The sequence below is a fragment of the Myxine glutinosa genome, chromosome 1 (genome assembly GCF_964187855.1).
Source record: "Myxine glutinosa chromosome 1, kmMyxGlut1.1, whole genome shotgun sequence".
In the NCBI taxonomy this organism is placed as follows: Eukaryota; Metazoa; Chordata; class Myxini; order Myxiniformes; family Myxinidae; genus Myxine; species Myxine glutinosa.
This window is the reverse complement of record NC_136261.1, coordinates 172,299,401-172,315,034: the sequence shown is the minus strand read 5'-3', so window position 1 is coordinate 172,315,034 and position 15,634 is coordinate 172,299,401. Positions and strand designations below refer to the sequence as shown.

Sequence of the window (15,634 nt, the reverse complement as noted above, 5' to 3'; positions counted from 1 at the left end):
ACCCCTGCTTGGTGTCTCCCTTAACCCCCACATTCCTTGCCACTCCCCCTCTCAATGCCCCATCAGCCCCATTCTCTCTCCATGTCCCCCATCATTGTGCCCTCTCCACGTCCTCCCACCCTGTCAACAGCAACTATGACACAAGCCATGAGCCAAATCTTCCCCCATTCTTCCCTGCTGCCCAGATTCGTCAGGGCAGTGCAGTCACAGCCAAAGTGCCGATCGGTCCCCATGGACCAGCCCTTGTCTCTCGTCTCTCTCTCGTCTGTCTCTCGTCTGTCTCTCGTCTCTCTCGTCTGTCTCTCTCTCGTCTCTCTCTCGTCTCTCTCTCTCGTGTCTCTCTCTCGTGTCTCTCTCTCGTGTCTCTCTCTCGTGTCTCTCTCTCGTGTCTCTCTCTCGTGTCTCTCTCTCGTGTCTCTCTCGTCTCTCCCTCTCTCCTCTCCTCTCCTCTCCTCTCCCCTCCTCTCCCTCTCCCTCTCTCTCTCTCTCCTAACCTTGTACAGGAGGGGCTACACCATCCTGGATATGGGAGATATCTGGGTCGCTCCTGGGAGATTGATTGGCTGTCTTTGTGCTGCGGGTTTGTTTAAAAGAACTGTCCAAGCTAGACAACAACAACAACAACAATAACAAGACCGATAGTCTAACAATGGCATAGCTGGGCTTGTTTGATACTTTAGTTGACGAGGATAGTATGACTTTGTTGAGGATAGCAGTTTGCAAATCATGTAAGTATTAAAAATAAATTTCAATAAATTCCACATTCCTGTGCCACCTTCAGTTGAACGTCAGGCATTGACCGCAGGTTCGTGAAGGACTTGTACAAAAAACGTTGTGTGTGATTGTGTGAACATCATTGTGTGAGGTTGTGAAGAGGGAAAAGGAGGAGGAAGTGTGGGTTGAAGCTCGCTGTTGCAAACTCTTGTAGGAAATGCACGTAAAGTGGTTCAGTATAAATACAGTGAGCATAGTTACATTTCGTAATGAATGCTCTTGAAGAGTTGTAAGGCATCCGCCGTCTCTCTCATGGACCCCTGACGTACTTCCGTCAAAGCATCACCACCAAAGAAGCTAGCAAGTCCCATCACCCTCTGTTTTCTGGAAAAATAAAACCAAAGCCGTAAATCAATTGCTGCATGTGACAATGATGCGACAAACTCCAAACACACATTTCATAAAAGGTCACATGTTTATTTTGAATGCACGGAAGATTAAAGTTTTTTGGGAGTTGGTGCATTGGGGGAGGAATGGTTTGTGTGAGATTAAGAGTTTTTACAGAGTTGTGGATGCATGAGGAGCGTTCAAAAAGTTCTGGGAACAAGGCAATCATTGGCACTCTTGAGCCATGTATTTATTTAATTTATTTGCTTAATTATAAACTTACACGAACGTTTGTTTCACGTCATTAATTTTCATTAGAGTTTTTTGCTTCAAAATATAATGCAGATGTTTGCTATGTCATTCAGTTATGGATTTTGTAATATTGAGCATCAAATTATTTTGATTTATATTTATGTAAATTGGAGATATCTTCAAAAGAAATCCAAGAACACATGGTGGATCTGTATGGCGTATACACACCTTCATATTAAGCCTGGTATTGGCTAAATTGTTAAAGTGGCTGGCTAAACATTTTAGAGTCTTCAGGTTGAGCCCCTGTTATGCCGTTAAATTACACCAGGTGGGTTGACTCAGCCTGTCATCCTTCCATGGTCGGCAAAATGATTACCAGCTTACTCGTAACAGGGGGCAGTGCATCAACGGCACGGCCGCACTTCCAGAAATGATGCAATGAGCAGCCACAAGCTGCATGTGGAATCTACCATATAAAAAAACTAGAACAATGCAACTGTGTCACCAACATGCCTCCGCATCGTCTCACAATGGGTAGATGCCATCGTTCACTGTCCTAAAAATAAACAAGTTCGATTCAAATCCCTTCAGCTGTTCTCAAGTATCACATTTTTTACCAGACATGACAGGTTTCACATCGATTGGTGAAGCAGTTTCAGAGAGGGGATTTTTTTTAAACATAGGCTTTCAAGCTAATATGGCTGCCATACCATATGACATATGACCTTAAAAAATGTACACTCTGCATATGTATGGGTAAGGGATCACGTTTGTGAAGTTTCGTGTTGATAGGATAAGGTTCGTTTTTCTATCCAATATGGCTGCCAAACCACGTGACCTATGACATCATCATTTTCAAACTATATACAGCAATGGTGTTAGATGATATTTGTAAAGATTCACATCAATAGGGTGAGCGGTTTCAGGGATATGATTATTTAATATTTTCCTTCAATCCAATATGGCTGCCCAACCCTGTGACCGATGATGTCATAAATTTAATATTTCAATACAAATCATGGTCATAGATCATGTGCATGCAATTTCAGATTTTTAGGATAAGAAATTTGATTAAAACATTTTTGGCTGGAATACCACTTCACCTATGATGTCATCATTATCATGCTTTTGTTCCCCATTGGGAGTACTTGACAATGTGCCAAGTTTCAAATTTTTCCATTCTGCGGTTTCCGAGAAATAAAATTTTCATCATTTGCTTTTAATCCAAGATGGCTGCCATAGCACGTGACCTATGCCATTACAATTATCATAAAAACATTCTGCATGGGTGTCACTCCTACAATGAAAGTTTCGTCTCAATCGGACATATGGTTGCTGAGAAAAACAAGGTTTAGCCCGTACGGACGGACGGACAATCCAAAAACATAATGCCTCCGGTGACTTCGTTTGCCGAGGCAGAACAATGTCAGTTTGTGCGTTTGTACACATATCTGCCCCCCTTCATAATGGTAGGTTTTAAAGGGCAATCTTTTAGCACAAATGTGTGTTCACTGCAGTCTATTTTTGAGGACAAAACAAACTCTAAAAACCATTTTCCATAAAAGAATAGTTATCTCTTCTATTGGAATTGTAGACGGTGGCTTGCAAACTGAGTGTCAAGGGTGGTGTATAGAAGCGTGTTTCTAAAAAGAACAATAAATACAAGGTGCAGGGAGGTGAAATTCGCTGCACATGACGTGCAACACACAGAGAGTAAAACAAGTGTTCAAATAAAGAAGATATAAGCACACCTGACACTAGGCCGAGGCTTCAGACTTCGGCACGCTCACGAGGCTGCACCGCCGAATAAACTGTTCCAACCCGTCATTTTTGACGGGCTTTTTACGAGCAATAATAATAAACCTTCATATTCTACAGTCGCCAAATGGGCAGCTGGCTTAAAGTGTCACGGACACAAATAAATACCTTGAAGATGATGACAAATTAGGTTGACTAAGGTGACATGACTGCCCCATAAACTCTTTCCCAGGCTAAGGCATGATGGAGTATCAGCCAGTTTAAGTTGCATAAGTCTCTATGGAGCATGGAATATCTCAAGGCAGCATTTTCACTGTCATCCACGAATACTTGGTCATGTGCAGGATCTCAGCAAAATGGATCCCCGAAGCCTCAGCACTCAGCACTGACAGCAAAGGCTGACATCATGGAATGGGCTTCAAGTACAATGCAGATCCAGCTGAGGAACCATGGCTTAACCACTGGGATGCACCAAGTGGAAGCACAAGAGATCACAACTAACAAATACATTTTGCACCCAAACTTCATCCAGCAAGATCATGGCCTTAATTTTATGGGATGCCAAGGAAATCCTGCCAATTGATTAAATACATCAAAAAGTAGACCAACAAGGGAATATTGTGCCAGCGTCCTGCAAGAAGGGAAGCAGGAAATCAAGGATAAATTTCCAAGGGATGCTGATCACATGTGTGCTCCTCAATCATACAACAAGGCTCCCGTGCACACGGCCCATGTTGCGGAGACCGCTATTTGTGAGTTTGGCTTTGAGCAGCTATAGCAGCCTCCACTCCCATGAAGTACAGTGACAATCATCTATTTCAACAACGGAAGCCTCACTCACCTTCATGGCTGCCGAATCTCTGATGACGAAGACCTGACCAATAAGTGATTGAAGAAACAATCCAATTTTACTGGAATAGACTGTTTTAAGGATAGATTGAACGAGTGCATCAAAATAAAAAAAAGAAAGGAAAAAAGAAAAAATGATGCCACATTTTCCAAAAAAATTCAATTTTTTGGCCTATTTTGTTCCTTGAACTCTTTTTATGCGCCTCATGTGTACAAATCACTATCATTTGAATGCGAAACAAAATGACAATGCATATCCTTTGCCATGAGTATTAAATACATCATAAAAGGATGATGAGAACAATAAAAGCTGTGGTTTGGTTCACCTATACTGCTGTCCTATTTGATGGCAAGGTGCTTTGTTTTAATTTAAAAGCTTTCATTAAACTAACCACTTTTTCTTCTTTTTTTGTATACAGAATCGAGGCTCGTGAAAGAGCTAACATTTATCACAAAAAAAAAATAATCAAAAAGACAAAAAATATATATATAAAGAGGGAGCAGTAGACGAGATGGGGAGAGAAGGGGAAGCACACAAACACAACATTTGAGAGCAGGGACATCGGGAAATGTGTGGGCGGGAGAGGGCTTGGGGGGACGAGGCGTGAGAAGGGGGAGGGGGGTGGGAGAAGTATAAAACACAAGGACACCAAGGACTTCCAGGAAAGAAGTTGGTATTTCAAAAAAGTGGATTTGGGGTGAATTTAGCGGGGGTAGAAAAGATCAAGGTTTTGGATGGGGGAAGATAAGAGATGGTGGTGAACAGCTGTTTTAAAGACCTGGATGGAGGAGTGGGATTGAAGAGAGTGGGGAGTTTGTTCCAGAGGCGGGAGAAAAGAGGAATGAAGGCATGAAGGTGAGCAGAGAGTCTTGATTTTGGCAGTTTACCCATAAGAGGGTTGCTGGCAGATCTTGTGCGACCTGGAGGAATATTTGGGGGACAGAACCCAGAGAGAGCTGGGGGAGCAAGGCCGGAGAGGAGTCGGTAAAAGACGGAAAGACCAACAACCTTCCTGCAGTGAGTAAGTTTAAATTGTTCAACATTTGTTCAAATTGTTCAAATTGTTCAACATTAGAATAATTTTTTAAAGTGAAATAAAAAGGCCAAATTTGAGATGAGCCTTTGTACTCTTCGCAACATCACAGTTGGATTTACCTTCATGATATCAATCGAATTGTTGACAACGTAAGCAATTCTTTACTGACAGGTTGTCGCAACTCCAAGCTGAAATTGCATTTCTGGTTACAGTCGTGCTCTGAGAGTTAGCTACGTGGCATAGTGTATTTGTGACAGGCAAAGATTGTTACATTTGCTGATACTGATTATGATGTACCATACTCTGTTACAGAGCATCGGTGTTGCTGAAGCAGTTTACTGACAAGGGTTATACTGGGTGGTTTGCCATTGCCTTCCCAGCAGTAGTTAGGGCAGGAATTTGGACTTAGTTCTTGGTGCCAGCGATAGCTCGCCTACTCTTCATGAAGGACACCGTGGGATCTTTAACGTCAGTTTTACATCAACTAATGTTGGCAGACAGGACGCAGGTTTTACGTGTCTATCCCAGTATCCCAGGGACGGTGCACACCTTTATGAATCACCCTGCCTGTGAAACACTGGAACGAAGGTTTATAGCTGGGCCGAGATTCGAACCCAGGCGAGACAGCTTAGAGGCGAGTATGTGCATCTCCAAGCCACCCTGCCAGCCAGTTAAATTTGCTGCAAAGAGAAAATTGATTAATATAACACTATGGTGTCGTGGAAAGGGTGGAAATGCGAATGCTTCGGTGGATGTGCGGAGTATCATTGAGAGAGAGGAAGACAAATGATGAATTGCGAAAGATGATGGGAATAGAGCCTGTGATTGATGCTGTGAAGAGGAACAGGTTGAGATGATTTGGTCATGTGTTGAGGAAGGATGAAAGTGACTGGTTGAGAAGAGTGATGAAAATGAATGTAGAAGGAAGTAGAGGACGGGGAAGACCGAGAAAGACTTGGCTAAAGATAGTGGAAGAAGAAATGCGGGCAAGGGGGTTAACAAGGAGAGATGCAGAAAATAGGGCAAAATGGAGAAGATTGTCATGGGGACCGCAAGGCTAACCCCCGCTCTAGCAGGGAAAATGGCCTTTAAATGCCTGTTGTTGTTGTTGTTGTTGTTGTTGTTACACTATGGTGATGACAGCACCATTGTCATGCAGTATTCATTTCTAGCTTTGTCAGTTGCTGCATGAAAAGTACTGTGATTTGCACAAGAAGCTGAGCTAAATGGTACCCAGCTCTGTTCATCAGTCAGAGAGGCAGGCATTGCTGTCATGTTGGCCATCATCACCACCACAAGGTAAATATCAGGTGATTGTGTCATGTGCATGCTTGTCACGGCAAAAGGAAGCATTGCGGCGAATGTAATTGCACATAGCTCGAAAGGGTCGCAGTGGATTGCAAGGCTATGCTGTTTGTACAGGAACTCAAGAGATTGAGGATAAACATCAGAGGAATAAGTGAGACAGGTGGTATAGGATGTAAAAGGGGATGCCATAGGTCGACTGATGAGTCCAGTTACAAAAGAGGCACATTAGCTCATATGCTGTTGGTTACAGGAAGTCTGTTTAATTGGGAAAGTGGTGGTTTGGGAAGTCTGGGCCAGTCCAGTCCAATCGCACCTTAAGTGGAGAGAAGTTGAGTTGTCAGAGTACAGGTGATTGTGGGAGTACCATAGATTGTAATTCTCACATATCACACCTACATTTTAAAACGTTTTTTCCCATATGTGGCCATTTTTTAAAAATATCAGTCTGATATTCGTTTTGATTGGAGAATGTTTATCCATTTCAAATAAGTGATGGTGGCTGCTAGAGCACTTTCTTTCTTGTAAAATTACACTGACATAAGCACAAGAGTAGCTGCTCTCACATCACAGGCAGGCCTGTGGCCTGTGTTTTATCCTACATATCCTCTGGTCTTGCTTCCTCTGTTATCTCAGTACCCAACCCTCCAAGTCTCCTCCAGGATACACCCTTTATTCTAGTAACAAGCTCCTTCTCAAATTCCCCACCTGGTAATCATGTTGTCCTCTCTCAGGGTTACCATACAATCATAGGTGGTAGGTAATACCATATCTGTGACAGAGGCCGCAATCGCTTTGAGTTCGTTGTGAAAGGATTTTATATTTACTGTGTAAGGATTGTCAGGGCTAACACCTCCAAGCCAGTTAGCATACCTTCGGATAATGATTCTTCTCCACAGGTAGCAAATATGTATCTCTATGGTTTACTGTTCACATAACAATGACAACTCTTTCTTCACCTATTTTCTGCTAACATTGATCAACTAGTAACCAGACATCCTAACACTATTGACTTCATCTGTTGTGACTTCAACTGCCACCATGCCAGTTAGCTGGGAGTTTGTAATGCAAAAAACATCCGTAGCATGACTGCAAAGGCCTTGTGCAATTTCATGGGCTTGGCCAATCTGTAAACTTTCCAAACTGCATATCTGTTAGCATTACATCCTCACTTCTGAACCTGAGAATGACAAACTTTTCAGTCATCCTTTCCTGTTCTCCCTCTGCCCCTTTTGGCTCGGATGACTATTTACTTGGCAAAGTTTATATCTCTATGGCGCCAACTGGCAGGGACTGGAATCTGTAGTCTCACAAAAATGGGGTTCCATCTCCACTAACTCTGATATCAATTACTTCTGGGAATATGTTCCACAAAAGTTTACTCACACTCACCGGTTTAACCTATCCCAACTCTGGTGTTCCTATCCATCTTCTCGGGCCTGATACACTGAATCCTGTGGTGAGGAGGTTGCAAACAATCACCTTGCTTTCACGACATGGAAGGCTGAACAGATTAAGGGCAATTTTATGTCATCCCGTAAAGTTTGTAACACATATATTCATACGTCCATCGGATTCCTTGCCTCTCCTCTCCTCCCAAATGGAAGTTGGAAAGGCCCAAGGCAGTTTTGCACCAACTTCCTCGGCTGCCCACCTTTCAAAGCCATCTACAGACTGGGCATCCTCCACCATTGCTTTAAAATAAGTTTGACTCACAGTATACAAAAGCCTTCGTACATAGCTCAGGATTACTGCTCTACCTTATGGGCTGGCGCACCAGCATCACACAACCGTCTCCCCCGGATTCTGTGGAATCTAAACCTCTCAACATTATTCGCATTTACTTTGATGAGACGTACAGTCACGTGAAAAACTAAGTACACCCCGTGTAAAGTTTTGACTTTTTCAACATATTTCAACATACAGCTATTTGATCTTCATTTCAACAATATTGACAGATAAAGGTGATATAATATAACAAATATAATGAAACATTTACATTTTGTAATCCATTGTATAATTTAAATAAACATAAATGCAAATTTCGCATGTGGAAAAATGAAGTACACCCCGACATTTATCACTACTTCAAATACCTAAAATTAGAATCAGGTGAACCAGCTCAGGTGCAAATGATTAGAACATTGTTAGAGAGGATCTTGGAGGAAACTATCTTATTTAAACCTCAGATATTTAGTTTGGTTTGCTCTTTGTTGTTTAAGTGTGTGGCGTCACCATGCCTAGATCAAAAGAGCTCTCTGAGGCCTTCAGAAAGAAGGTTATAGATGCCTACGAGTCTGGGAAGGTATTTAAAAAGATCTCCAAACAATTTGAAATCAATCATTCGACTGTTCGGAAGATCATCTACAAGTGGAGAAGATTCCAAACAACTGCCAACTTGTTCAGGCCAGGCCGCCCCAGCAAGTTCAGCCCGAGAGCAGACCGCAAGATTCTGAAAGGTCTCGAAGAACCCCAGAATGTCATCACGGGACCGAGAGGTAGCTCTTGCCACTGTTGATGTCAAAGTGCACGAGTCTTCCTTTTGAAAGAGGCTGCACAAATTTGATCGACATGGGAGGTGTGCCAGGAGGAAACCTTTGCTGTCCAGAAAGAACATCAGGGCAAGACTAAAGTTTGCCAATGAACACCAAGGCAAAGACCAGCACTTCTGGAACAATGTGCTCTAGACAGATGAGTCAAAGGTAGAGCTATTTGGCCACAGTACCAGAAGACATGTTTGGCGAAAACCAAAGGCAGCATTTGACCACAAGAACCTGATACCAACTGCAAAGCATGGTGGTGGAAATATTATGGTTTGGGGAAGCTTTGCTGCATCAGGGCCTGGGCACCTCACCATCATAGAATCCACTATGATTCTTCATTGTACCAGAGGGTGCTCAAGGATAATGTGAGGCCATCTGTCGGAGAATTGAAGCTCAACCTAAGGTAGACCTTGCAACATGACAATGACCCTAAACATACCAGTAAATCCACCAAGGAATGGCTGAAAATAAAGAAATGGAGGGTTCTGGAATAGCCAAGTCAAAGCCCGGATCTAAATCCCATCGATATGTTGTGGGGGGATTTGAAACGAGCTGTGCATGCAAGAAACCCCTCAAACATCGCACAGCTGAAAGAATTCTGCATGGAGGAGTGGGCAAAAATTTCTCCCAGTCGATGTCAGAAGAAACGCCTACTTGAGGTTGTTTCTGCCGAAGGGGGCCAATACCACCTATTAGAGCCAAGGGTGTACTTACTTTTTCCACATGCGAAATTTGCATTTATGTTTATTTAAATGATACAATGGACAACAAAATGTAAATGTTTCATGATATTTGTTATATTATATGAAAGCGCGGCGTTACGCGCGCTGCTTGCGAGCAAGGAGGAAGCGGACAAGCGGTAACTTATAAGCATCTCTATTTCAGGAGCTCACTGTAACACTAAGCTGCTCAGGGCTGCGCGCCCCGTGTATATTGTGAGGCCACGCCTCTCTCCCTGGCATGGGCCATCCCCACTTGGTGTGCGGGGTGATGTCACCACGTCAGTGCTTTCGTGTCCGCCACACGCGCCCCCCCAGAATCCCCGCGCACCTGAAGGGTCAGTTTGCGGGGCAAACGGATGACCCGGCCAAAGCGCCCCCTGGCGACTGGCGGCGTCTGGGATGCAGGGATGCCATCAGGGATGCCTCCGGCTGCAGGACCGGGGGGCGGCGTGGCGGCGGGGCTGGGCGGTGCCGGGGGTCCGCCCGCAGGGGGGCGGCCCCGACGTGGGGGTCGGGCCACTGGCGGTGGATGGTCCACGTCGAGGTGGGCCGGCTTGAGGCGGTCTACAGAAACGCGGTCAGGAGTACCGTCGATGTCCAGGGTGAAGTGCTTCGCCCCGGTCTCCAGCACGCGGAAAGGCCCATCGTACGGGGGCCGCAGTGGTGTCCGGTGGGCATCGTGGCGGACGAAGACGTACTCCGCCGTGCGAAGCTCCGGGGCGACGTGCGTCGGTCGGTGCCCGTGGCATGCCGTTGGCACCGGGGCGAACCTCTGGGCGGTCTCTTGCAGAGCGGAGCGCTGCTGTGCCGCAGACCATGGTGCCGTGGAGTCGGGGAGGAACTCGCCCGGCACCCGCAGTGGTTGCCCGAAGACCAACTCCGCCGCGGATGCGCGCAAGTCCTCCTTGGACACCGTCCGGAGGCCCAGCAGGACCCAGGGGAGCCTGTCGACCCAGCCGCCGTCGCGGAGGGTGGCCCGGAGCGCGGCCTTCAATGAGCGGTGAAATCGCTCACACAGGCCGTTAGCCTGGGGGTGGTAGGCCGTGGTTCGGTGCAGCCGGACCCCGAGCCCCTGCGCGACCGCCCCCCAGAGCTCCGAGGTGAACTGGGGGCCGCGGTCGGACGAGATGTCTGAGGGGGCGCCGAACCGGGCGACCCAGGTGGCGATGAAAGCCTGCGAGACATCGGCCGCCGTCGTCGACGCCAAGGGCACGGCCTCCGGCCACCGGGTGGTGCGGTCCACCATGGTGAGGACGTGGGTGAAACCCCGCGAGGGGGGCAGAGGTCCCACCAGGTCCACGTGGACGTGGTCAAACCGGCGTTCCGGCACCGTAAACGGGGCCAACGGGGCCTGGGTGTGCCGGTGCACCTTGGCGCGCTGGCACGCGAGGCACGTCCTGGCCCAGCCGCGGACGGCCTTCCGGAGGCCATGCCAGACGAACTTGTCGGCGATCAACCTTTGGGAGGCCCTCGTGCCCGGGTGGGACAGGCCGTGGATGGCGTCAAACACCTGGCGCTGCCAGCCCGCGGGCACGATGGGGCGAGGATGCCCGAGGGAGACGTCGCACAAGAGGGCCGCGCCCGCGCCGTCGAACGGCACCTCGGTGACGCGGAGGCCCGTGACGGCGGTCCGCAAGGCCTGGATGTCGGGGTCAGCGGCCTGGTCCGCTGCCATCCGGGCATAGTCGATGCCGAGGTGGACTGCGTGGGTGACGGCCCGGGAAAGGCAATCCGCCACCGGGTTGTCCTTCCCCGCGACGTGCCGGATGTCCGTCGTGTACTCGGACACGGCCGAGAGGTGACGCTGCTGCCGGGCCGACCACGGCTCGGTGACCTTGCCCATCGCGAAGATCAGCGGCTTGTGGTCGACGAAGGCCGTGAACGCACGGCCCTCGAGCAGATGGCGGAAGTGCCTGACCGCCAAGTGAAGCCCGAGCAACTCGCGGTCGAAGGTACTGTAACGGCGTTCGGGCGGGTGAAGCTGCCTGCTAAAGAACGCCAGCGGTTGCCAAGCTCCATGCACCCATTGCTCGTGCACCGCGCCCACCGCGTAGTCCGAGGCATCGGTGGTGAGGGCGATCGGTGCATCGGGCGCCGGGTGCGCGAGCATGGTGGCGTTAGCCAAGGCGAGCCTCGCGCCCGTGAACGCCGTGTCCATCTGCTCGGTCCAGGTAACGTCGCCTTTGCCCGGCTTACCTCGGAGAGCTTCGTGCAGGGGGCGCAGGAGCTGGGCGATACGGGGCAGGAACCGATGGTAAAAGTTCACCATGCCCAGGAACTCCTGCAGCCCTCTGATCGTGCGGGGGTGCGGAAACCCCTTCACTGCCTCCACCTTGGCCGGCAGGGGGACGGCTCCGTGCCTGGTGACACGGTGCCCCAGAAAATCGATTATGGCGGCGCCGAACCGGCACTTTGCGGGGTTCACAATCAGGCCATGCTGGCCCAGGCGTTCGAAGAACGTGCGGAGGTGGCGTAGGTGCTCTTCGTGGGACGCGCTGGTGACGAGGATATCGTCCAGGTAAAAACCACCGTTTAGAGGCCATTTTTCCCCGCGAGCGGGGGTTGGCCTTTTCGGGGACCTGGTAGTTGTTGTTTTTTGGTCCCCTTTTTGAAGCAATGTTTTACGGCCGGATGCCCTTCCTGACGCCAACCCTTTTTGCCGCCTTCAACGACAAACAGGGAATTACCAGTGAACTGGTACTCAATTAGCCGACCTCGGAAGGATGACAGGCTGAGTCAACCCCCCTGGCATTAATTCGGCGATCGACCGAGATTCGAACCCAGGATCCTAGGATCCTAAGCCGGCACCCTAGCCGCTAGCCCAACACCAGGGATAGACGTAGACAGATAGTCCAGGTAGACGTAGACAAAATCCAAGTCGCGCAGGACGCTGTCCATCAGTCGCTGGAACGCCTGAGCCGCATTCTTCAGACCGAAGGGCATCCGCAGGAACTCGAAGAGTCCGAATGGCGTGATGACCGCCGTCTTCGGGACGTCCTCCGGCCTGACGGGGACCTGATGGTAGCCGCGTATGAGGTCCACCTTCGAGAAGAAGGACATGCCCGCCAAACGGGCGGAAAAGTCCTGAATGTGGGGGACGGGGTAGCGGTCGGGAGTCGTGGCGTCATTGAGATGGCGATAGTCCCCGCACGGTAGCCATCCCCCGCCGGGCTTCGGCACGATGTGCAGTGGCGACGCCCAAGCGCTCTCTGAGCGCCGAACGATGCTGAGTCGCTCCAGGGTAGCGAACTCCGCTTTTGCCACCGCCAGCTTCGTCGGCTCGAGGCGGCGTGCCCGGGCGTAGACCGGTGGCCCGACAGTGGGGATGTGATTGGCCACCCCGTGCTTGACGGCCCCCGCCGAGAAGGTGGGCCGCGTGAGGGCCGGGAAGCCGGCGAGGAGGCGGGTGAATGCGTCCGCTGCCGGAAGCGTACAGACCAACGTGGCCGGAACCGAACCGTTCGGCAAGCCGCTTGGCAAGCCGCTCGTTGAGCTGCTCGACGAGCTGGGCAGCGCACAAGCGAGCGAGCTGAACGTCTCGGCCTGGACAAGACGTCTGCGCTTTACGTCGACCAGGAGCCCATTAGCGCACAGGAAGTCCGCGCCAAGCAGTGCCATGGGCACGTCGGCGGTGACGAACGTCCATCGGAAAACCTGCCCTCCGAACCGCAGAGAGAGGCAGCGTTTTCCGTACGTACGGATGGGCGTCCCGTTCGCGGCAAGCAGCGCGGGGCCCCCGCCCGCAGCGTGCTTGTCTGACGTACCGGCGGGAACGACACTCACCTGCGCTCCCGTGTCGCACAGGTAACGGCACCCGGATAAGGTGTCCGTTATGAACAGCAGGCTGCTCGAACGGCCGGCGCTCATCGCCACTATTGAGCGCCGGCCCGGGCGTTTCCCGACCTGTTGAAGGAGCATGGCGGATGACACTGCCGAGCCTCGTGGCCGAACTTGGCGTGGAACCAGCACCAGGTGGTGGAGCTGGAGGAGCGCGGCTGGCTCCGCCAGGCCGGTGGAGTTGGTGGGTTTCCCCGCGGTGGCGGTTTTCGCCGCGGCGGTGGGCGGGGCGTGGCGGCGGTCACGAGGTGCGTATCAGCATGCTGCGTATGCTGTGTAAGCTGATGCTGTGGATCAGCATCATCAGCAGCATCAGCCTCGAGGTCCGTGACGGCCGCAAAGTACCTGTCCGCCTCGGCTGCCAATGCTCGGGGTTCCGTTAGCGCGGTCCCGGCCAACGCGAGGCGAACCTGCGCTGGAAGTTGGCGACGGAAAAGCACCCGGAATAGAGAACCGGGGGCTTCGTCGCCCAACAGTGACAGCATATGGTCCATTCGGACCGACGGGTGCGTGTCGCCGAGCTCGGGGAGATCCAGGAGGCGGTCGGCCCGTGCGTCGTCCGTGAGGCCAAACGTGGCTAGGAGTAGCCGCTTGAGTGCCTCGTACTTGTGGCCGTCCGGTGGGTGGCGAAGGACGGACACAACTCGAGCGGCCGTGCCGGGCCCGAGGGAGGCGACGACGTGGCAGTAGCGCGTGTCGTCGCCGGTAAGGCGCCGAAGCTGAAATTTGGCTTCGGCTTGGACGAACCAGACTTCGGCCTGGGCCTCCCAAAATTCGGGAAGTTTGATGAAGTTGGCCATGGCAATGGCGTCGTGTGTGGAAGGATCGCTCCGGCAGATCCAACGTCGAGGGTCACCAGTAAAGCGCGGCGTTACGCGCGCTGCTTGCGAGCAAGGAGGAAGCGGACAAGCGGTAACTTATAAGCGTCTTTATTTCAGGAGCTCACTGTAACACTAAGCTGCTCAAGGCTGCGCACCCCGTGTATATCATGAGGCCACGCCTCTCTCCCTGGCGTGGCCCATCCCCACTTGGTGTGCGGGGTGATGTCACCACGTCAGTGCTTTCGTGTCCGCCACAATATCACCTTTATCTATCAATATTGTTGAAATGAAGATCAAATAGCTGTATGTTGAACTTTGTTGAAAAAGTCTAAACTTTACATGGGGTGTACTTACTTTTTCACGTGACTAAGTACAAGGCCAGTTGCTCTCGTATCACAGGCAGGCTTGTGTCCTGTGTTTCATCCTACCTATCCTCTCGTCTTGCTTCCTTTGTTATCACAGTCCTCCGACCCTCTGAATCTCCTCCTGGATCCACCCATTATTCAAGTAACCGGCTCCTTCCCAAATTCTATACCTGGTAATTGTGAAAGTTTATGGATTTCTATTCATGAACTATTGTTGGTGGTCAAAAACCTGAAAGGTGTTGGGACATTGTCTTGTTAGAATAAATAAATTGTCTTGTTCAGAATTGCTAGCACATGCCCCAGGAAGTGAATGTCAAAAACCTGACAGGTGTTGGGAAACCATTCTATTTTTCATTAGCATGATCACTCCTATTTCAAATCAAAATGGCCTATATAATTGGGTATCAGAAACATCACCAAAAGGAAAAAGACGAAAAATTGGTACTAGTAACAGGCCATTTTAAAAATTCAACAACATTTATATAAAGTATTATGTTAACAGTAAGAAATCAAAGACAACTAGAACGCCACTCAGTAGAGCGCATACTCCTGCCGTGGGTCAAGTTGGAATAGTACGATTTCAAAAAAGTTTGAGGGAGTAGTTCAGTGACAACACAAGACAAGACAACACAAGACAGACACTGCACAGATATATATATATATAGAATATACAGAAGATAATGTTAAAAAAAACAAGGCAATTTCACTTACATTTTCGGATTCAGCATTCAATTCTATATAAGTGAGTGTATTTTGAGGCATGTGTGACTTCAAATAAAATTGTAAGCCAGGAAAAACGTTCGTTTTTAGGGATACAACATGTAAAACTGGCCCAAACGTGAAAACAAAACTCGCTCATTTTAAGTCGTACAGGCTAATGCGACCACTCATTCTTCTGGGAAGAATCCCGTGCACATGCTTGTCACACTTATAACTCACCTAAGTCTTTATAAGTTCATCAAATACTGACACCGCGATTGACATTCGCCGAGGTAAATGTTGATATCTCTTCTGAGGTTTAAAAAAAAAAAAAAAAAAGAAGCA

At 49.4% G+C, this 15,634-nt stretch overlaps 1 protein-coding gene across 11 annotated transcripts in view; it reads right to left on the bottom strand.

Moving 5' to 3' along the window:
* Positions 1–15,634, bottom strand: part of LOC137431249 (rho guanine nucleotide exchange factor 11) — a 159,714-nt gene that overhangs the window by 77,449 nt on the left and 66,631 nt on the right. For all 11 annotated transcript variants that reach the window (XM_078780119.1, XM_078780123.1, XM_078780134.1 and 8 more), the window contains one exon: positions 976–1,098. In XM_078780119.1, coding sequence (XP_078636245.1) covers positions 976–1,098 — 123 coding nt within the window. The remainder of the gene's footprint in view (positions 1–975; positions 1,099–15,634) is intronic.